Consider the following 23,063-nt stretch of genomic DNA (forward strand, 5'->3'; position numbering starts at 1 on the left):
ATCTTTTTACTGTGCAGTTTTTAATGAAAAATCTTAACGAAAATTCTATAATATATCTTTCTTACATATATATTACCATCTTCAATGCAAGTTTGCACGGGAATTACTTAAAATTTATTTTTATTTTAACCTAAGGCTAAACAAATGAACAATCGTTTAACCTTATTAATATTACAGGTAATGGGTAAAGTATCGTTAAGTAGACGTTTATCTGTTGCAAAATATATCTAACAAATAAGGCAATGAAGTTCCCGATATCTTTTGTCACCTTGAATCCGTTAAGGTATAATTAGATACGTGGATACACGTAAATACTCTTAAACCATTGTACTATGTAATAATAAATAATTGTTCAAAGAATAATTTCATTTAATTTATATAGTTCTAAAGTATTTAGATACAGAGTCGGGAACGACTATCCAATGTCGTCGCGCGTACTAATTGGTCAAGATCAACTAATATCGAATAAGTGTATCTAAAAATTTCATATCTAACAGATACGATCAATTTATCACAAATGATTTATCGCACTACTTTACGAAACGAAACGAAACGAAACGAAACGAAACAAATAGGTACTTTTACGAACGTATGAAAATCCCACGTAGATACGTCGTATTACGTTCTGCGAGTGATAATTAGACACCCACGTTCTTACAAGCAGGTCTAAGCCACGAAATATGTACAAAAGTTTCATTTCGAGATAGTATGTCAATTTGCATGTTTCTCATACTAGCACGCATACGAGCAGGTGATTCCCAACGTAATGTTAACTAAAACTGTTGCGTGTATCATCATTCTGTGATTGAATCGACGTGCGTCTGTCTCTTTTATTTGAACAGAGCGGTAATTGACTGCCAATATGGCAGTAAAATCAAACTTCTAAATATATCAGCAACATCCTCTGATAAAAAATATATCCGGGCTTGCTGATAAGACTGTGATTAGACCTGTACGATTTGAAACGATACTAGAACGATTCCGTTTCAACGACAAAAACTTCCTCTCGTAGTATCGTAGTAAGAATGTAATACTATAAGAATTTATACATTTGTAGTCCGCGTTTGCACTATTTAAGATCACATTCCCCTTCGCGGCGCACTCGGAACCAATAGCTGTAAAGCTGTCATCGCGTCTGGGAATAATGAATGGTAATTTACAACTGGCACGTAGGCAGCCGTGATCACACGCCCAGCGAACCATCTGCCGTGCAATGAATTGACTGCCGCAACCGCTGTCCCTATTGAAGGACACTTAACATAAACGTTACCCTGAGGGGATGCTTGGTCCACGTACACATGTAATACACCACCGTGTTTGTTGCATTCCTCTATGACGTCGTCGCGAATTTCTTTTGCCCAATTTGGATTCGTCTCACTGAAAGTGCAAAAAGATACGATGAATATAAATTACGATTTTTTACCCAGCTACTATATGTATATCAAGTGCCTGGAAAGTGCTTACACTTTATGCTAATTTTTCTTTTTACGAAGAAGTAAGAAGTAAGAGTAAGAAAATTTACTCTTAAAATTTTTAGTGTTATATTATGATTTATAAACATACATATACTGATATGTATGAAATAATCTTGAAATATAATATTATTTATCTAGCATATTCGTTCCCCCAGTGAAAGTACGAAAATATCTCACACTAGGTCTACATATATGCATTTTTGTACTAGACAAATTATAGTTACTCACTTTTGTGGATCGAACATATTTGATAACATGAAGCACTGCGTTGCTATAGGCGGTGCGGCTTGTGGTGGTGGTTGTGGCGTTGACATAACTGGAGCCATGTTCAACGCATTCGCGGCTGCAGGAGGAATTTCAAGTCCGGTTCCTTCAGCGAGTTTGAACATTAATTGCAACCTAAAACATTCAATGTTAATTGTAAATGATTTATTAAAGTACTAAAACAATTCTTTGATCTAATTCTTTGATATTCATACCTTCCAGTAGCGCCAAGATCGATACCACTTCGATCTAATTCATCGGTATCGAGAAGAGACGGGCCTTGTATTAAATCTGTACGTTCTGTAACATTACCAACTTTCATAGGTCTTCCGGCAAGTTCGAAACCATTTAGTTGCTCTAAAGCTTTTTTCGCATCGTCAGCATTTCTGAACTGTAATCAAACAAAGGTGTATGTTTTAGGAAAGATTGAAAAAGTATACGTTTTAAAAAAAAGTTAAAAAAGAAATATACTTATAATAAGAAATACACTTATAATAAAGAAATATATATATATATTGTAATACATACGGTCAGAAAACCATAGCCTTTACTCCGACCAGTTTCTGGGTCCATAATCAGCTGGATGTTGTCAATTTTTCCAAAAGGTTCAAAAATGCCACGTAGCATATCCTCCGTAATGTTAAAGTGAAGAGATCCAACATATAACCTCATTGGTCCGGTCTGACCTTTCGGCATTAAATTTGGCATGGAATTGCCCATACGATTCTTTTCAGCTTGAGTGTGTTGTACTACGATAGGAACGCCGAGAAGCTTTTGGCCTGATAATCCAAGGGCCTACGCGAGGAGGATGAGAAATAATGAAATTAAAAATAAACTTAATAATCAAATAGAAGTTATAAATTAACTAACCAATGTTACACTTTCGGGATCCTTGAACTCTACGTATGCTATACCCTTAAATCTTCTCGTTTTGTTGCATGTAATAAGTCGGACGTCTTGAACTTTCCCAACACTGGAGAAGAATTCCTCTAAATCACGAGCGCGTATGCGTTGACTTAATTGCATACAGAACACTGTACGGGCGTCCCGTTCCTCTGGTGTTAACTCATCGTTCCTACTAAAATAAATAAAGCATACAAAAAATTAAAAACGTTAGCATTACAATTTATTCATTATATTATACGCTATATCTAGCTTATTTCTAGCCAAACAACTAATGCGTATAAAAAAACGCTTACATGCCAAGGGGGCTGACACCTTTACCAAAGGGTAGTCTTGCTCTGGGAAGTGTAATCGGCGTGAGAGATCGTTTTCTTCTTCTGTCTCGATCTCGATCTCTGTCCCGTCGATCCCTGTCTCTGTCTGTATCTCTTTCTCGGTCACGATCTCTCCGATCTCTCGATCTTGATCTACGCCGACGGTCACGATCGCGATCACGGTCCCTGTCTCTGTCGCGATCTCGATCCCGATCTCTGTCACGGTCACGGTCACGACGATCTTTCTCTCGGCGATCTCGTGATCGAGAACGGGAACGGGAACGATGCTTGCTTTTCCTATAAAATAGAAAATAACAATATTACGAATTAGCAGATTTATTTCGAAGCATTTACGTGTCCGTAGTTTGTTCATGGTTGTATATGTTTTATGTAAATATGTCTACGCAACTCACACTTGAATTAATAGTAAATAAATCTTGCTATCGTCTTAAATTTAATCTGTACAATATACACACATATATGTATGTATGTATGTATGTATGTATGTATAAAATTTGTTTACTTATATTCCAACTTACTAATCCGAACCCTTAGTGACAAAAATGTTTTCATCAACATTTATTATTCGTAACATGACGATTGATAAAAATAATCAAAGAAGAAAATTCCATAAACATCAATAAGATAATCCCCTGCTGAACTATGTTCGTCATATGTGATAAATACAACATAATTAATAATATATTGTCCGAGCATCTGTCCAATATTATCATCAATCTGAATATTAACATCTGTACAAGTGTTACCGCTTTATACTGCGATTATAATAACGGCTAAAAGAATATTATTCTTTACCCTGTAATTATAAAATCATATGCAGATTTCTTTTTATTATACTTCTGATTTGTAACTGAATCTGTAGTACAGATATTTTTCCTAAACACTTACCATCTTCAGGTCTAACCTTTGGAATTATGAAAATAACCAGCATTTACACTAATTGTATGGAGTCTATAACAAAGAGAATATAACTTCAAACAGCTATATGTACGTACTAAGTCGCTAGTTTTAAATGTTGAGAGACAAATTGAGTATGTATTTCAATCTATAATGCTAAAGGTTCAGATAAAGTAGTTTATTCACAGATATAAGAGTTTTATTATTCAAGCAAGTAAGCAAGTTTGTATAAGAACATTGGAACTTCAGATCACTATTTTTAAAGTAATATAAGAAACTCAATGTTACTTCTGAGCAAGCAATTTTTTAAGTAAAAGTTTTCTGCCTAAAAAAAAAAGCGTAAAAAAGGATCCAATTTTCTTACACTTTTAATCCCTTCTTCTAAACTTACTTGATTTTTAACACTTATTTGAAATTTGTATTATGGTCATACAATGTAAAAAATGAATTATAACAGTAAATAAAAAATGAAAGAAATTGAGATGTAGCTTATCGTTGATGATTTGTACTCCCCACTATTTTCCTTTAAAGTACCAATGTCTCTGAACAAGTTAAATGTTCAATGAAAAAACCAAACTACCAAAAATTTATCTTAAAATTGTTACATATTTATAAACAATAATACCATTTATATTTGAAGTATTATACATTTAATACCTGAGCAATCTATAGAAACACACGATAGATTTCATGCATGGCATTAGACATATACCCAATGCCTTTCAATATAATTAAAGCGGCGAGTACAAATTGTTAATCAAATAAATTAGAGTACGCAAAAAGTACTTACCCAGATGATTTACGGCTAGACCCATTCTCCTTGGAAGATTTGTCTTTGGATGAGGAGTCCTGCTCCTACGAACAGCAAACAGTTGAATGCCATGCCAGCCAGCCGATGTGGCAGGGACGCGCGAACAAGGGGACAAAAAGCAAATCATAGAACGTTAGTAAATTTTGTAAAGACAGATCGTGTACATATTGTACAAATTTAAATTTTGACAGTAGTTTCAAAAATAAAATATATGTATATATCAATAATGAAGTTCTGTCTTCTGTTAATTTGATTTCTTTTATTTTTTTTAAATAACCATGTACATAACTCTCCTTTGAGCATTCTATGTTATCGAAGATCTATTATGCCGCTGGACGGTGGTGCACTCTTGCGTGCTCTTTCTCTTTTTCCAGGTAGATTATTATCGGTCTGAGGGGGCTGAGATGGGGGACACAGAGAAGAAAGAGAGAGATAGAGAGATAGAGAGAGAGAGACAGAGAGAGACGGGGCGAGCATAGTGTTGCGACGCCTCGCATACACCTGGCTCAAACTTACCAATCGTTTTATCGGGTTTTAGGAAAGCATTGCAATCTTGGGTTGAGCATGCCTTGGTCTTAAACTACCAATGGCCAACCACACATCCTTTTTCTTCTGCAAAAGAGAGCCCTCATCAAAGACAGTACGTTTTTAATGTAACACGAGATGTGAACCCTAATTGCTATAACCTACAGCCCCTGCATGTTATTATTGATTTAACTATCTGGTAATAGGAATAAAATGATCGGCGATCATACTCGCAGCTTCCAGCAGATATATCGCAAGATGACTTAGCTGTATAGAGAAAATGTTTCAGGCGACAATATATATACACAGTATATATGTATATACGGTATGCAGTATCAATGGAATGACGTGATGATAATGATGCTAAAACTTTATATATATATATATGTATATATTTTGATCTCCGATGCAAATGGTTCTCTAGACAATTAAATATCTTCAGAAATTTTGAACACGATTATTTAAAACATTTTCTCAGTTAAACCGCATTAATTTACTTCCTGCTTGCCAATTTACCATGCATTTCGTTTTGTGATGTAATATACACTGACGCAATCTTAATTTTGAAGTGAGACAGACAATGTTGTTATTGATGGAAAATAATATAAGAATTGTAAAAGAAGAGAATACCATAAGTATCTTAGTAGACTACCGTTTTCAATTTCAACCATATAATCGGAAACAGAAGTCCAAGACACGATCAAAAGCATGAACTACAACACATACATGTCTTTCTTTTGCAAATTATTAAAAATATATTTTATACACTGAAAAAAATATAGTTAATTATCCTGTAATCTTAAATTATCATCTTTGCTCCTATCTAAATGGTATAGTTTCCCTTTCGCTATGTAGACAAACTGTAGTTTACATTGCCTTAAGTGATGTAATACCATTACCCTGTTAACTTTGTTAATCTCAAACAAATTAGATCAATGCATAATTCTTTCCATTAAAAGAATCTATACATGACGTATAAAAAGGATGTGTAAATAAGAGTCCTACGAGCTAAATGAAAACGCAAGCCAATGCAGAGGTTTTGGAAATTTTTTAATCCGATGAATACCTTTATCGTTCCACCTAACAATGCCCTACAATAAGATACGCTTAGAAATTATGCCCTTCTATGATTATTTGTTGATTCTACGTAGAAAAGGCATTCTCGATGACTATGTAAACTGCTCGATTTACTTTACGGGCACGTAAGTGATGTAATTGTAAAGTACAGATCAATAGAACAGCATGGCACATGGCAGAACAGCACCTAACAAATCCATCTTTCGCTTTTTCTTTCTTTTTCTCTTGCAATTTGAAATAAATTAATATAAAGAGAATATTCTTTTTGCATGAGCATTTTTTTTTTCTCTCTCTATAATAAAAAAAAAAAAATAGATGACAGTTGTAATTCTATCTACGTCGTAAAATAATAAACGTTACAATTTCTGAGAAAAAAAAATTGTAAAAAAAAAAAATCAGAAATGAAGAAAGAAAAAAGAATTAAGTAAAAATGATGTTAGTGATGGCTTTTCTTAATACCTCGTATTTCAAGTGCATTCTAGGAACTCGCTGCCGAACATCCTACGAGCGCGAGGGTACATGTTACGTACCATCTATAAGTACAGAAAACGGAGGTATTGATCAATAGTCGGTATGAGACAAGGGCGTACTTTGTTCTACATGTATAAAAGGGGGGAAAGGAAAGGACGATTCATATCTTTTCTCTCGAACGCAACTCGAAAAAACTTTGCCCAGGACGGTACACGCACCGTACTCGGATTCTTGCGCGTCGAGATTGGGTAGTCTTTACGAGGATAAAAAAAAAAATAAGTCAGGATCTCGAAGGAGCAAACCGAGACATACGGATTTAAGAGGGAAACGAAAATTAAGCCTTACCCCTTTCTTGTATGGCGCCTCCAGCATTGCCTCGACATCTAAATCCTCCGCCATTGCGCGAGTCGGCGAGCTTTCTGAAATACCACGCATTAGCACTCGATAATCGAAATTACGATGGTCGGGATGAAAGGTCTATGAGAATATTATTGTATATAACGTACAGACTAACGAACGCTTGTATACGATTCAAATGTTTAACAGTTACGGAAAATGCAAGATCGATAACGAACATGCGTGGACAAGAACGCAATCTTACGCGGCGATGACCAAAAGAAAATGGAGAACCGGATATGAGTTAACGGATCGAGCGCCACCTTCGCGGAAGTGCCTAACGTTTCTTTTCATATCCGGTTCTTAACTTCCAATACAATTCCCAACGATGTCCCTAGACATTTCGAATCGACTCTTCGTTCAAAATTTTTCAGTTTCGTCTTCGGTGAAACTGTATGGAATGCGCGCAATCAAGATCATTTTAAGAACAAGAAAATTTATATACATACATTAGCTACAGTAGACAGTCTAATGACGGTCTAATAGATTTGGAAAACTTTTGTATGGCAAGTGATTGAAGATTGATTGAAAAATCGCACGAAAAATTTACATCATTATCGACATTGTAATACAACCGTTCGTATAAATAATACAAGAATAAATAAAAACATTTACAAATATAAAAAGTGCATTCACAATGCCTGAATCTTTTTACGTGCAGCTAAGAAAAGTATTCACGCGTCGATCGTAGCATTTGGTAAGGACTTTTTTTGCGACAGTACCAATGACAAATCATTTTTATAAAAAATCGAACTAAATTTGAGCGGACTCTGTCGGAATAACGAAGAAACAGATTGCACGGTCTTGAAGCACACCCTCCCAGAATCAGATTTAACTCTGTCCTAGACATACATACGTGACGTAACAGTTTGGCGCAGTTTGCCCAGTGGCCATTTTGTTTTCAATCGCACGGCTGGATAAGGTATTTTATATAAAAATATTTCGTGTAATTATAAGTTATTTAGGGGGAAGGCTAGTATAGTCGACGAAGACAGTCTTAAAACAGTCCTAAAAAAACTTTCTCTATATTTTCGTCAGGACTAATTTACACGCTAATAGAAAATCTTATTTCGTTTTGGGTAAGGGTTTTCTATCAAATCTTGTATTCTTTCATCTCTATCATTTGTTACCAAATTTTTTAAATTACGTACCTCTCCTAACCAAGCTTGAGTTGTGTAAAATTATATCATACAATATACGAAAGAACGATAAAACTTTTTCTCGTTCGACCGACTTCACTCTTCGTAGTATTATAGCGAAACAGAAAAGTAATATTTTATACACATTTCATACGTTCCGTTGTAATTTAATCTGAATAAATCTTTGGGAAACTCTCTAGCTGACATTAAAAATATATTCCGCAATAATGACAGTCTTAATGTACCAAATGATAATCTATAAATTTAAAAAATAATAGATGGATACGAATGCTATGCTTTGAAATGTATTGTTATCAGTCAGATTAAGTTGATTATTGTGATTAATGTAATTGACGGTGTTTTTAAAAATGCTACGAATACCACCGCAATAATGCAGCAAAGTACAAAAGTTATAAAATTATATAACAATATATAGAAATATATATTTTAAAATGATTAAAATATGTGTAGACAGGCATACGGTCAAAGCTGGATTTTTATTATATACACTTTACCATGCGATAGGTAATTATTTGAAAAAAATTTGAATTCATATTTCACCTCGTGTGCATTTAGAGATAATAGAATATAACAAGAATCCCAGCTTCGATCGAACTCTCTTTACATTAGTGTCAATTAAGAATACATATTGTTCTCTCGCTATAAATCCGCTTGTCTCTTGCAAAAAAAAGCGTGTGTACAATAAAAAAAACCAATCAGATAAAGGCGTGGTAAGAAGAAATGGGCGGTGTACTCATAGAAGGCAGTTTCTATCCTTATAGGTGTCCATCTGTCCGTTCAGCCTGGCGTGTGAGAGGCACACAAGCGCAACAATGGATTCAAAGCGGCACGAGCGCAGCTCCAAGTCCAATACAGACTCACCGCCTGCTCCACCTTCGCCTCCCATGTATAGCGCAAGTTATACAACATATGACGGATACAAAAACAGAATGTCATCGCGTCGTTCACCCTCGCCCTCAGAGTACAGAAGTAATAGAACCTCGCGAAACGATTCGCCACAGGACAGACGTAGAAGAAGGCGCAGTGTGTCGAAATCACCATCGAGCAGGTCGCATAAGCGGTCTCGGTCGCCCGACAGAGAGAAAGATCGCGACAGAGACAGAGATCGATCGCGGAAGTATTCCAGAAGGGACAGATCAAGATCTAGATCAAGAGGAAGATCACGTTCCAGGGACAGAAGACGAAGCCGTAGTCGCAATAGGAGCAGAGACAGGCACAGGGGTAGAGAGAGCCGTAGATATCACAGAGCACCATCATACGAATCGGACACCGCTGAAGATAACGCAGAAACAACTGCGCCGCAACCAGTTATTCCTCCACAATCTAACGCTTTCAAGAACGATGGCAGCTTTATGGAGATGTTCAAAAAGATGCAAGAGCAAATGCAACCGACACAAAAGCCAGCTGCATCTGTTTTGGAGGAGAAAACTGTTGTTCCACCACCATTGATGGTAGGAAAGAGGCGAGGAGGTAGGATTTTAAAAACGGGAATGGTTGCTAAACCAAAGACTGAACAGACTGTTGAGCAACCCAAGGATGCTTGGTCGCTCTATATGGCCGAAGTGAAAAAATATAGGGAAGTTTGTTGTCAGGAGGAGGACAATACAAGACCATTGGTCAAATAGCTGACTTCTAGTTCTAACACTATTTTTTCACATTTTTTTGTTACTTTGTTTTAATCTACGATGAATGTGCTTTCAAAAAATGCTGTATTCTTTTAATTATACTGTATAATTGCATTTAAGCACAGAAATACGGCATTCGAACAAATTTAAAGAAACAAAAGAATTTTGCTAATACTATGATTATTTAAAAATTTTAAATAGTCCCAGCGTTAAACCATTTAATTATTCAGCAAAGGAGAAACTACTATATATACATATGTGTATGTAAACACAAGGAAATTCATTCTTTTTTTATTTCTTAATAGAATGTACAGTATATGTTAACAAGAAATTATCAACGTATAATAACAGATTATTAAACACATTTTGAACTTGAAGAGCATTGTTAATATAACACAAAAATGGAAAAGGAGTGTAGTGAAGAAAGAAGCAACTATTGTTTGTGATGGTGTATATCGAGTGGTGCAAGAGACAAATGGACTTAAAGCGAGAGACAAACGTACAGAGAGTTTGCCTTGTGGGAAAGAAAAAAAAAAAAATGGGAGGGTTGACAATTTGTAGCACTTCCAATAAATGTAATAGATTAAGTAACTTGTAACTTGTTAAGCAGCAACAGTATGGTTAACTACACAGAACTTGGAAGCCCGAAACCAATTGGTGAAACACAATTAAAACAAGTTACAGCACCGTATGACCCAAGATTCCCAAATCAAAACCAGACAAGGTAAATAAAGAAAGCAAACAGCTAATTATTGTCTTGAATTCTCGAAAATTTTTCATGCAAGTTGATTTACTTCTCTTTATTTTTGAATGTAGATATTGTTTCACTAGTTTCGTGGACTTTCAACGTTGCAAAAAACGTCACGACGAAAACTATGATGCTTGTCAATATTTCAAGAGAGTATACACCTCAATGTGCCCAAATTCTTGGGTAGAAAAGTGGGAGGAACAACTTGAAAATGGAACATTTCAAGTAAAAATATAATGCATCAGAAGCAGCATATTGATTGCTTTCTTAGTGATATTGTTTACACGATAACAGGATTTCTACCTTCCTGGTTGTAAAGTAATATTAAATAAATTAATAATAGTTTAATTTCTATCGATTCTCATCGATCAATGTTGTTTTCATTTTACAATAATTATCGAGTACAAATAAAAATTGTACAAAAATAAAATGCCAATTTTCTATTACTATTAAGTTTCTTAAATATGTAGACCTATTTTGTTCCCATTAATTTCAAGATTCTTCTCGCGTCTATATTAATTAACCTCAAATTTCGCGTATTTTTTCATGTATGATATGATGTAAACATTGGATACAAATCACTGAACATTTTGTAGAATATATAAAGTATATTGTAACGATTGCGCAATAATATTTTAATATCTTTCACTAATACAATTGGTATGTCAAACCAAGTGAAACAAACTATTTATATTTATTTTTACATAACCTTATTTTACATAAGTAGCAAGTTGCGAGAAACTTTTCTTTAACTCCTCGACTAAATTTACGTTGTTATACAATATGTACGAGTATCGTCACACGATACAACAGAATAAGTTAATACATTACGTATGTACAAACCTACATAGATTCGTCAATTTCAAGTTGGACCAGACTGACCTTATGTCGAATACGTGACTTGTATGTGTGCACTGAAATCTGACTCTGAACTTACTCCTACAAATAATGAACTAAGAAGTTATAAAAATAACAAAATGGGCCAAATATAACAATGCGATAAACATATTTATATTTAAATATAGAAATAAATTATAAATCACACTATAACTTTACTTTTATCTCCTTTTCTTTTCGAAGTTTATCCCTCTCCTTGTCCCTCCGGAAACGAATCTTATATCTATAAGATATATGCATAAAACAGTTTCTCTTTTTATTATTTATGGCTTATGTATATACATTTAAAAATGATGTCAACAACAAAAATGATATTATAGATATTGTGATGCATAAGACTATCATTTATCTATAATCTGTATGAAATCACTGTAAAATATATATATGTAATATAAATATAAAATGTAATATATACATTTATATGTATATATATATATATATAAATATTCCCAAAATAAAGAAATGAAATCATTTAAAATTTGAAACGTTGCATTTAGAGATTAATTGAAAAATTAAAAATTATTACAGAATGTTTGGAACAGTGAACGTTAGGGTCCGTGAGAACGTTTAACGCACGGGGTTGTACCCTCACCATTATGATTTTACTACCATGGTGAGGGGGTACAAATTGGTCGTATGTTGTATTTAGTCGAACCGGCAAATATTCTTTTCCTCTACGAATATCCTTCCGAAGAGATTGCGATTTGCGGAAGTTCTAGAAGTCTCGTCAAAAATTGGCATTAAAACAGATTTGTAAAAGTAATGCACACTTTTTTAGACTGAAATTATATTCATTATATTTAAGTAGTAAATCGTTTACGAAATTTTAAGTCGCTCGTTAAATTACTTACACGCGTTCGATTTATTTACTACAGGATGGATTACAAACAAAGTTATGGGAAAGTTTATTCGAGGTCAAATAACAGAGGAAACAATCGTGGTAGAAATTCGTTTCGAAGAGATCAATATTCAAATTCTGCTCGCAATAATTTTGATCAGCAATCCGAGAAGCTCGTAATACACATTGATACTGAGAAAGTAGGGAAATTGATTGGTAAAAGTGGAAGTAACATTAGAGAGTTGCAAGATAAAACCGGCACAAGAATTTATGTAAGTATTAAAATAACAAAATACCTATTTATACAAAATATATTTTATAATTTATGGACATCTTCAATAAAGAATGTCTTATATCATTATATGTTAGAATATAGATATTTTTATGTTAACATTTTTCAAGCATCAAATTAATTAATGAGAACTAAATTTTCTCAATACAAATTATGCTTCATAAACTTTTTCTATGTATGAAAATGTAAAAATTAGCATTTAAAGCAACATGTAAGTAAAAATAATATGCAAGTAACTATTACAGGTCGATAGATCAACTGGAAATTATACCACAGGCGTAACCATACTGGGATCCACAGAGGCACAGGAACAAGCAAAAAATTTAATAGAGGAATCGTTAAGCGATCCTTCATATCCGGGACAACAATCGCAGAATGAGCATAATGGTCAGAATAAACCAGAAATTAAATTCATTAATATTGATTGGACTAAAGCTAGTAAAGAATGCGTAAGTCTCTATAAATTTGACTAAAATAAATTTTATACAACTATTCACTTGTAAATTATTTCACTAATCAGGATGAGTATCAAAAAGAAAAGTGGGCAAAATGTACGCCTATCGTTAAAAATTTTTATAAAGAACATCCAGATGTTGCTAACATGACAAAAGAACAAGTAGCTCATATTAGAAAGACAAACAATAACATAGAAGTGAAATTTATGTTTGATGAGAAAGAAAGTGATTCTGAGCAACTGAGTATACCGAATCCCATTGAAACATTTGAACAGGCATTTGAGGTATGTCAAGAACACTGGAATCTAACTGTCCCTTTTTATTATTTTTCTTGTTACATGTATATTAGAAACAAGTGATTGAAAAAAGTCCTGATCAAATGAGAAATAGCTTTTTAATAAGTTGATCAAAGAAATATATAAATTTTACAGAGTTACCCTGAGATACTTGAAGAAATTAGAAAACAGGGATTTGCCAAACCAAGTCCAATACAATGTCAAGCTTGGCCCATTCTTCTTAACGGTCAAGACCTTATTGGAATTGCACAGACTGGCACTGGTATATTATAATATTATTATAATATTGATCAATCTCGAAAAAGTATTTTATTTTGCTTATGTATTTAGGAAAAACTCTGGCATTTTTATTACCTGCTTTAATCCATATTGAGGGTCAAACGACACCAAGATCAGAAAGAAGTGGACCCACCATTCTTGTTATGGCTCCAACAAGAGAATTGGCATTACAAATTGAGAAAGAAGTAAACAAATATTCTTATCATGGTATAAAGGCGTAAGTAAAGTCGATATTTTATCATACATATACATATACTAAATAAAATATATAAAATATTTCGATGATAGAGTAAGTCTCTGATTTGTAAGGATGTATTTCTAAAAATATTATATTATTGAAGGGTATGTGTATATGGAGGTGGAAGTCGCAAAGATCAAGTTAATATAGTAACCAAAGGTGTGGAAATAGTTATTGCAACACCTGGTAGATTGAATGATCTCGTAGAGGCAAAAATTCTAAATGTTTCCTCCATTACCTATCTCGTATTGGACGAAGCTGATCGCATGCTCGACATGGGTTTCGAACCACAAATTAGGAAAGCTTTATTAGATGTGAGACCAGATAGACAAACAGTTATGACAAGGTAAACACAATCTATAGTTTAAAAAAATATTTTCTTTGTAATACAAAAATAATATAATATACGATAATGTTTTTAGTGCTACATGGCCTCAGGGCGTTAGACGTTTAGCTCAATCGTACATGAAAAATCCGATTCAAGTATTTGTTGGATCCCTTGATTTAGCTACTGTACACACAGTTATGCAAAAAATATATATAATTGATGAAGAGGAAAAATCAGACATGGTTAATATGTCCCACACTTTTTTAAATTATAAAGAATGTTCATGAAATCTATCAATTTTATAAAAATTATTTAAAAATATTAACTCTTCCAAGTGGATTTTGCAAAATATTATAATGTACAACTTACGTTAAATGCCATAAACAAATACAAAATCTTAACTAAGTAGATTGCACTTAAGCAGTATCAATATTTTTAATCATTAATCAATAATTAATGAAAGCAATTTGAATTAAATCTTAAAATATATTTTTAACTACATCTCCTTGGAACTTTATTATTTTTTTCATAATTTGTATAAAACAGGCGGATTCTATCTCATCACCGTGTACTTAAAATAAGTAAGCATATGAATTTTTCTTGTTTTAACAGATGTATCAATTCTTCCGTGACATGGCACCCACTGATAAAGTAATAGTATTTTTTGGAAAGAAGACGAAGGTTGATGACGTAGCGAGTGATTTAGCTTTGCAAAGCGTTAATTGTCAAAGTATACATGGAGGAAGAGAACAGGCTGATAGGGAACAGGCGTTAGAAGATTTAAAAACTGGTGAAGTTCAAATACTCCTCGCAACGGATGTCGCTAGTCGAGGAATCGATATCGAAGATGTTACGTATGTTTAAATCCACACACTTTGGTCTTATACAAATATTTTCGTGCGTTATTTAAGAAACAATTCTTTTTAGACATGTGCTGAATTATGATTTTCCACGAGACATAGAGGAATATGTTCATCGGGTTGGTCGAACCGGTCGTGCAGGACGCACCGGAGAAAGTATAACATTTATGACAAGAAGAGACTGGTCTCACGCGAAAGAATTAATTCATCTTCTGGAAGAAGCCCAACAGGTACTTTATAATATACTTAAAATTTCACGAGTATGCAATGTTCTTTACTTTTGATCACATGTCTAAATATAAAAGTGATCTATTTAATCTGGAATGACTTTAACGTACATGTTTGTACAGCGATTATATTTAAAAGATATCAATCTTTATTCCTACAGGAAATACCAGAAGAATTATATCAAATGGCCGATAGACATGATGCATGGAAGGAGAAACGAGCAAACGAAAAACAGTTGGAACGATTAGACAGAGGTGGTGGTGGTGGTTACTCAAATAGGAGAAGTAATGGTGGTTACTCAAATAGAAGATGGTAGTTCATGCTACTTATTACACTTATACGTAGAAACTTATGTTTCTGACATTCTTAGACTGCTTAAATTAATACTTAATATAAAAGATATCTTACATTAGTACAGCTAGGAAATATTCTTATTTATATTTATATTCTGACATTTCTTGTTTCACAGCATAATTGCATTTTCTTTTTTTTTTTAATTTGATAATCATTCTTTTTTTTTTAATTTGATAATCATTATCTCTTTTTTTTTTATTTGATAATCATTATCTCAAACAAGTTTTGTAAAAGTTACTATGTTAATTTGTTCATACATTGTATAAACTACAAATAAAAATTTAAATCTTTTTATACAATACAACAAAATACTTTTATACAAAATATACCTTCAATATTATTCTCCACTTTTAACTTTTTTTAACGGATTTCTTTTATTTATATTCGTACTAGAAAATATAACACTTCGGTATTTAATTCTATACATATATATACGAACATAATAAAACATCCTATTAATGGTAAAATTGATATTAGAATATTTAAAATTTTTTGTACTTCGTTCAAAAATAGTTCGTTATAAAACGTAAGCAATCTTGATAATAAAAAAGATTTGTAGCACGCACGGCTGATTTTTTCTAAGTATTTTCTGAACGAAGAATTAGAAAAATAAAAAAATAAATAAATTTTCTATAACTGTAAAATAGTACATATAATTATTACTATTACCAAACAGTATAGAGCAATACTATTACTGTAAATTTTTTAATAAAATCTTTTCTAATAAAAGTAGTATTCAACCGATTGACCGTTAAATCTTAACTATACACTTTGAAATTACGTGTTTTGGTATATTTTTCGGCAAACACTTTTCCACTCGGTGTTGGAACTGAAAATGCTATATCATCCAAAGACATCACATAACCGAAATAAAATTGAGCCCTGTAATAATTGAATAAATTGTCGATATTCACGTAATACAATATAATAAACTAGACATTTACCTCAATATGTCGAGTAATTTGGTAGCTATTCCTTGTCTTCGATGATTCAAATCAGTCCATATAACATTTATACCACACTTAGCCGGACTACTTTCTACTGTACAGCAGTCTAATTCTAATAATTCAGGTATCATGCGATGCGCCGTTGTTATCTGTTCTGCGACTAACACTCCTATAATCACTTTATTCCTTACATATAGGTACACCTAAAAAATACGTTGTATTAGAACAAAACAATATGCATAGTACAAAAAATTTGTTATTATATAAATATTATATAAATAATAAATTTCCTGCATCTTTAATCATCATTACTTGTTTCTGTTCATAATCTGTTAGGTTTGAGTCAACTAGTCCTAAATCTCGGTCTACATATGCTAAAACTTCCATTACTTTCTTCCAGTATAATTTCGAGTCTCCTGGTTCTACTAAAATCACTCGACTTGACGTAAACGAATCTTCCATAATTATTCGTTCTGTTTTCCAGCCCTGAAATAAAAATTTATAAGCATGAAATGATCAATGAGCAACGCAAAAGTCAAATTGATCAACTGTGTTCATCGTTTAATTTGCACAAAGTTAAGCAGTTATTAAAGTAGAGTTCTTATAAAAAATTTTAATTATCAAGATTGTTAAATTGCTGTGTTAACATATATTTGTTTCATATTATTATTAGTCGAATTGATCAGTCTGACTTCTTATTCGCTTATGCGCGTCACACGTGTACGATTTGTACGTACAGGAAATTTTAGCGTTTTCTTATTATTGTGATAATTTAAATGTGCATTCTCATCTTCTGGATCTCCTATTTGGTATACGATACCACATTCCATACATTGCGTTGCTCCGAATTTCTTTTGACCCGCATCCAGCAGATACTGATTATCTCCGCCGTTTAGTTTCACGGATAACTGCCAATTGATATTTTCTTTTGTACTATGGGTGGATTTCTTTGCCTTCTCACTAAAATATTGTTAAGTATCGTATTACAAGAGATAATTTAAAAAGTGATTTGATACTTTAAACATTTAAATACTTACTTGAACACTTTATTAGCAGTAGAAGAATAATTTTTATCAAATAATGGATAACACTTTTGATTTGGTGTATCTTCATCATCATTTTTTTCATTACTATCGAAAGAACTATTTTCAACCATTGCTGGCGAATTGCTATCTTTAATATCTATAGCAGAAGTCAAGTTACTGAGATTACTCATTGGTGACATAACAACATTATTCAATATTGCTACTGGCTCCAATGGTGTTATATGCTTTAATTTATCACTAGTTAATGGCGTCATAGTGTCATAATCATTGTCAGCCCAATCATCTTCTAACATTTGTAATATATTAGCCATATTATTCTCTTTCATTGTAGCTTCCAAGTCTGGTTCGTCTACTGACAAATCGTTTGTATCAAAAGAAATATCTGCAAGTTTTGCTCGTTTATGGGATCGTTTTGCATTCATTTCATTCAATGCCAGTTTACCATCCGCTGCTATTTTTAATTTAACATTCTTATTTATTGTTATCAAAGCCATCGAATTTCTCTTTGATGCTCTTTTAATCTTAAAAAATCGTTTATTCAGGTCTATTTCTGGTGATGAAGATCTATCTTCTATTGCTAAGACATCTGATTCATTTATTTCATTAACTTCTGATATTGCATCTTGTTTACTAATAATCATTTGTTCATTACTGTTATTATTCTTTGCATTATCTAAGCTTGATCTTGGTTTTGGCTTTTTAATTCCATGTGATACACCAGCATTAATTCCTCCTATTTTAATACTCCCACCTGAATGTCTCCGTATATTATTAATTGTTCTTCTTATGAGATACTTCTTCTGTTGTTTTTGCTTAGCCAGATCAAAGGTAACATTATAGTTTCTTTTTGATTCTGAATTGCTATAAAAATTTGTTGTACTCAATGTTATATTTTTTAATTTTGATTCATAATTTTTGTCTTGAAATAAAGCTACTCTGGCCTTTGACACTTTATGGCCTTCGTTTGACTTCATTAATTTTGTAGGTGTGTTTCCCAATTCCTCCAAGGCATGTCGTTTTAATGTATTCCCCTTTTTCTCTGGTGAATTTTCAATCATGTTGACAGTGAAGCTTGTTTACTTTCTAACGATATTGTTATAGTGCTCTTTAACAACTTTTAAAATTGGTATCCTACAAATAAAAGAAAAGGTAAATAGATCGCATTAGAATAATTTACACTAAATATAAAACATACATTCGTTAACATACATGAGATACTTGTCAAAATATAATATAAAAACTGTAAGCAAAAAATATGTTGCTTCTGATGTCCGTTGCTTTTGATTATACTGCAATTAAATTAATGTGACATTAATAGGCTTTTATTTTACTAAGTATATATTACTACGTTTGAGTGAAATAAGTTTTATAAGGTATAATAAACAGATGAATTAACCTAGATAAGAGTACAAAGTGTAAATTGTATGGAACGTAAAATTTCTGCTCTTGTCAGGTTCTGTTAAATTATAAAATTAACATAAACCTGTCCTGTTACAAGTTTTTGTACAATGTTAAATCTCTAAGAACAACAGATATAAATAAGAATACAATATACTGAAAAATAAAATAGGATCCACACACATAACAAGCGTAAGACAGTCGAAACCGCTAAAAAAATTCCTGAACTTTCTATTTCATTACCGTGTTTTCGCGCCCTTCTATATATATCTGAAACTATATATAGGGTGATTGGAAACTCTAGTTATAAAATGTGCTCAATCTGGACACAAAGGATAATGCGACGAGCCATAGGAAAAATTTCAATTACAGATACCTTAGTTTCGATTGAATGTTCAAAAGAACAGTTACTATTTTCTTAATATAGAAACAAAAAACTGAAAAATAAGAAATGCAAATGAAATAATTTTCTACAATTTACAGCTGTTGGAGTGTTCGTATATGATAAATCTAGTATTCTAGAGGAAGAGTTATTTTTAAAACAGAAAATAAATAAAATATTAAATAATACTGCCACTATATGTGTACATTACATAACGTATATACGAAATCATTAAGTATAATCAGTATGAATCATTTAAGACTGTCATATGCTTTAATTATTATAATACAAGTTATTCCGTCTTATATAAATGTTATATTTCGCAAGAATACAATTACTTAATATCGATTTAATTGTTGATGTATTTGTAGAGTGTGATGCAAATTATATTTAAAAACTTATTTGTAGTTACATTGTTATACATATAAGAGTGAAATATTTATTTAAAATTACTATATGTACCTGTGCTAGTATAAACAGGATGGGAAGGGGAAGTAAGATAAAAATTAAATGCTAGTTTATTAAAATTATTAAACAATTAATTAATTATTAAAATTATTAAACAGTATTATATATTAATAATTAACAATTACTTAATTACTAAAATTATTAAACAAAATTGTTAAACAAGAGTATGTAGCAGAAATTTTTTGCGCAGATGTTCAAATCTAATTCGAGTAACTCATGGTTAGTTCATGAAGTACAATGTCTCCAGATATTTTAAGGGTATCTATAATCGATGGTTGCAATCTGTGTTTAAATTCGCCGATCATTTTGTCGCCTAACCATATCGTGTACGTTTCGTATTCACATCGAATCCTGTAGAAGAATTCGAACTGTATGAAAATGCAAAAAAATGCTTAAAACTATTTCTTAGTTCCTTTTAAATTAGGAAAACACCCACGTCAAAAGAAAATCTCGACCAGGCATCCAAGATAAATGACCAGAGTGTCTTTCTTCATGTTCCCAAGATCCATTTCTCCAACAGTTCATTACAACATAAGGCGTGCTACTGCCATATAAAAAACGGGGATTTAAATGCAGAGCGATCACTGGATGTGGATAGATTGCTTTTCCCTTCTGCAGATTTACATAAAATCTGCCACAGAATAGACGAAAAGTATATTTTCTTTTGTCTAATACATTAAAAAAATAAATCGTTCAAGGTCTTACGCGAATTATACAGTAAAACTCACGAGTGAGGTAAAAGTTTCAGTCTTCCAGCGATGAACAGTCTGGCTCCCGTCTTAAATTCGTTTTCAATATTTACCGTAATTGGTACACCCTGTACATATATGTTCAACAGTAGGAAAAAAACGTGTACAGATGTTCGATTAAGTATTAGTACATATTCCGGTCAATAAAATAATCAAGATAATAAATAAAAAAAACTCACGAGAAATTCGACGATCGGTCGATCGATCTTTAAGTTTAAAACATTACTCGACCTGCATAATTTTGGATCAGGATAAACGAACAGCTCGAACTGCTTAAATCTAGTGTCTTCTAGTGATCCATTGAGCTCTAAGTTTGTTACGTCTTCTAGAGGCATTCTATATGCGAATGCACAAAAATGTTCTCCATTAACTGCGATCTACAAACATTATTTTCAAAAAGCATCGTCAATATAAGATTAATAATCATAAAAAAACGATCGTCAATCCTTACTTGATATTCATTGGCAGTGCAGAAGATCAAAATATGGACATAAGAATTCCGCCGGAAGGCGGTATGCGTTGCAGGAGAGCAGGTCTCTTCCTCTTCCCAGCATCCTTTGAATTTTGAATTTCGAACTACATAACCCCTGTCCAATCGTGCGTTAAAATGCAACGCGACATTTCCGGCAGTTTTACATAATAAGTTCACTGAAAATCTGTTGTAATTATGTATATTGTAACAACCATACGCTTTTATTTTTCTTTGTGTATAATTGGAGAAATTCAGGAAAATTTCGTTTATAAGATTTCTCTTACGATAAAATATCACCTCAAGGCATCGGGAGGAACATAGCCTGTAACCACGATAGCTGATGTTGGTTTCAAAGGTTGTAATGTAACTGGTTTCGAAACATTCTGGAAAGAATGTGCACATATAGTTAATTAAAAGAAAATGTATTACATGAAAAAATATTTACCGATATTGTATTGTATTATAATAAAATTCCTATCTTTAATCCATGGGATACCTGGTATACGAACGAATGTATTTAAATACTTTTTTCATTATTAAATTTAGACCATAGGATAGACCATAGGATTTACTGACCATAATCAACATATGTAACTATTTTTACCAGTTCTCTTGCAGCTTTCTTCTAGTAACCAATTATTTCCCTTTCTAAGAAAATGGTGAATTAATCGTAACATTTAAATGTACAGGGCAACAGAATTAACAATGCATTGTTGAATGCAAAAATAAAATATAATTGTAACTTTCCCGTTTACATATCCCAAATATGTGTCTTTAAAATGATATATACTTGATTTAACTATAATAATTATGGAAATAACTCTATACATATGTTACTCTATATGCATACATATTTAACACGTGCAATGCTATTTAGATCAATACAGCCTATTTATAGTTCTGACTGATACTTTGTGTCAATAGATACCTATTTAAAGTATGAATTATTAAATGAAGGTGATTCACACGTTAATTGACGAATAGTGAATTGGGGAAAAGGTTAATTAGAGGTTGCTTAAAATAAGTGTAGATTTCGATCTATTAAAATGGTGATTAAATTTTTACATCGATAAAATTTGGTTCTTATTGAACGTTAATCCCGTAATCAGATTTGCCTGCGTTATTAGACAACAACCGTTATCTATTAATGATTAGATTTAGGAATAGTATAGGTTAAACGTCACCAACAAACTGTTCAATTTGGTAAATCTACATTCGCGTTATCTATGACCAAAATGCCCACTAATTATAGATCGATACTCACTATTGCCACTGTGTCTTCGTCGACGAACGAAAATTCACGATGAGCATTTTCTTTTGTTTGCACGAAAATTTCATCCTGGTTTAGAGACATGCTCTCTTCTAATGAACTTGAGCAATGATATATAGAACATTGACTTATTTCAAGCCGCACTTCCGTGCACGCGATATTATCTTTTATGCACGTCTGATTGGAAATGTTCGATTGGAAGCGCCTATTCAAAATTGCAACTTACGGATTATCGATTTCCCATTTAAGAATTAAAATTTCTCTCACCCTAATGTATATTATCCTTAGGATATAGTTGCAATATCAATCTTGAAAAAAAATTAGGCGAAAAATATTTATAACGTGTTTTATTATATTAAATATAACTCACGAGTTATTTCTTTCTTCAAAAATGTAATTCTTTTAACACGTGGTAATAAGTATTTCAATTACAATGCTAGCAAGTTTTCTTATGCTGTAAATATTATACATATGTAGTTAATTATTGACAGTATAATATCATAATGGCAGATCCAAAATTTCAAATAAATACAATAGTATATATCGTTTAGTTTGAAAACGTTTTAAATAGTCAACATT

At 32.4% G+C, this 23,063-nt stretch overlaps 5 protein-coding genes across 10 annotated transcripts; 2 read left to right on the forward strand and 3 right to left on the reverse strand.

The window, feature by feature from the left end:
- Positions 1-814: 814 nt before the first annotated feature.
- Positions 815-7,392, reverse strand: Caper (RNA-binding protein 39-like protein Caper). 3 transcript variants are annotated; one of them, XM_076907290.1, is made up of 9 exons: positions 7,265-7,392; positions 7,104-7,177; positions 4,665-4,729; positions 2,939-3,253; positions 2,610-2,817; positions 2,268-2,534; positions 1,955-2,130; positions 1,704-1,874; positions 816-1,377 (listed from the first exon to the last, which is right to left on the reverse strand). In XM_076907290.1, the coding sequence occupies exons 2-9, from the start codon at positions 7,155-7,157 to the stop codon at positions 1,080-1,082; spliced, it is 1,554 nt and encodes a 517-aa protein (XP_076763405.1). In that variant the 5' UTR covers positions 7,158-7,177; positions 7,265-7,392; the 3' UTR covers positions 816-1,079. The 3 variants fall into 3 exon arrangements, with proteins under 3 accessions (XP_076763404.1, XP_076763405.1, XP_076763406.1); XM_076907291.1 differs by lacking the exon at positions 7,265-7,392 and adding an exon at positions 6,747-6,820 and having other exon boundaries at positions 7,104-7,182; XM_076907289.1 differs by lacking the exon at positions 7,265-7,392 and having other exon boundaries at positions 815-1,377; positions 7,104-7,193.
- Positions 7,393-7,928: 536 nt separating this feature from the next.
- On the forward strand, positions 7,929-11,053 carry Cox6b (Cytochrome c oxidase subunit 6B). 3 transcript variants are annotated; one of them, XM_076907293.1, is made up of 3 exons: positions 7,929-8,076; positions 10,547-10,663; positions 10,756-11,053. In XM_076907293.1, the coding sequence occupies exons 2-3, from the start codon at positions 10,557-10,559 to the stop codon at positions 10,922-10,924; spliced, it is 276 nt and encodes a 91-aa protein (XP_076763408.1). In that variant the 5' UTR covers positions 7,929-8,076; positions 10,547-10,556; the 3' UTR covers positions 10,925-11,053. The 3 variants fall into 3 exon arrangements, with proteins under 3 accessions (XP_076763408.1, XP_076763407.1, XP_076763410.1); XM_076907292.1 differs by having other exon boundaries at positions 10,550-10,663; XM_076907295.1 differs by lacking the exon at positions 7,929-8,076 and adding an exon at positions 8,084-8,233 and having other exon boundaries at positions 10,550-10,663.
- Positions 11,054-12,443: 1,390 nt separating this feature from the next.
- Positions 12,444-15,887, forward strand: LOC143430769 (putative ATP-dependent RNA helicase DDX43). Its single transcript, XM_076907185.1, has 10 exons — positions 12,444-12,694; positions 12,960-13,163; positions 13,235-13,453; positions 13,601-13,727; positions 13,796-13,961; positions 14,086-14,328; positions 14,405-14,552; positions 14,923-15,164; positions 15,238-15,400; positions 15,559-15,887. Exons 1-10 carry the CDS (start codon positions 12,461-12,463, stop codon positions 15,712-15,714), a joined length of 1,902 nt encoding a protein of 633 aa, XP_076763300.1. The 5' UTR covers positions 12,444-12,460; the 3' UTR covers positions 15,715-15,887.
- A 615-nt stretch (positions 15,888-16,502) lies between these two features.
- On the reverse strand, positions 16,503-18,956 carry Eco (Establishment of cohesion). Its single transcript, XM_076906931.1, has 6 exons — positions 18,941-18,956; positions 17,737-18,876; positions 17,437-17,659; positions 17,012-17,185; positions 16,697-16,902; positions 16,503-16,634 (listed from the first exon to the last, which is right to left on the reverse strand). The coding sequence occupies exons 2-6, from the start codon at positions 18,801-18,803 to the stop codon at positions 16,511-16,513; spliced, it is 1,794 nt and encodes a 597-aa protein (XP_076763046.1). The 5' UTR covers positions 18,804-18,876; positions 18,941-18,956; the 3' UTR covers positions 16,503-16,510.
- A 1,175-nt stretch (positions 18,957-20,131) lies between these two features.
- LOC143430849 (galectin-8) lies at positions 20,132-22,690 on the reverse strand. Of its 2 annotated transcripts, none has more exons than XM_076907285.1 (7): positions 22,479-22,690; positions 21,512-21,597; positions 21,194-21,398; positions 20,922-21,119; positions 20,722-20,810; positions 20,430-20,624; positions 20,132-20,344 (listed from the first exon to the last, which is right to left on the reverse strand). In XM_076907285.1, exons 1-7 carry the CDS (start codon positions 22,566-22,568, stop codon positions 20,194-20,196), a joined length of 1,014 nt encoding a protein of 337 aa, XP_076763400.1. In that variant the 5' UTR covers positions 22,569-22,690; the 3' UTR covers positions 20,132-20,193. The 2 variants fall into 2 exon arrangements, with proteins under 2 accessions (XP_076763400.1, XP_076763399.1); XM_076907284.1 differs by lacking the exon at positions 22,479-22,690 and adding an exon at positions 21,775-21,951.
- Positions 22,691-23,063: the final 373 nt, after the last annotated feature.

Source organism: Xylocopa sonorina, chromosome 15 (assembly GCF_050948175.1).
Source record: "Xylocopa sonorina isolate GNS202 chromosome 15, iyXylSono1_principal, whole genome shotgun sequence".
NCBI lineage: Eukaryota > Metazoa > Arthropoda > Insecta > Hymenoptera > Apidae > Xylocopa > Xylocopa sonorina.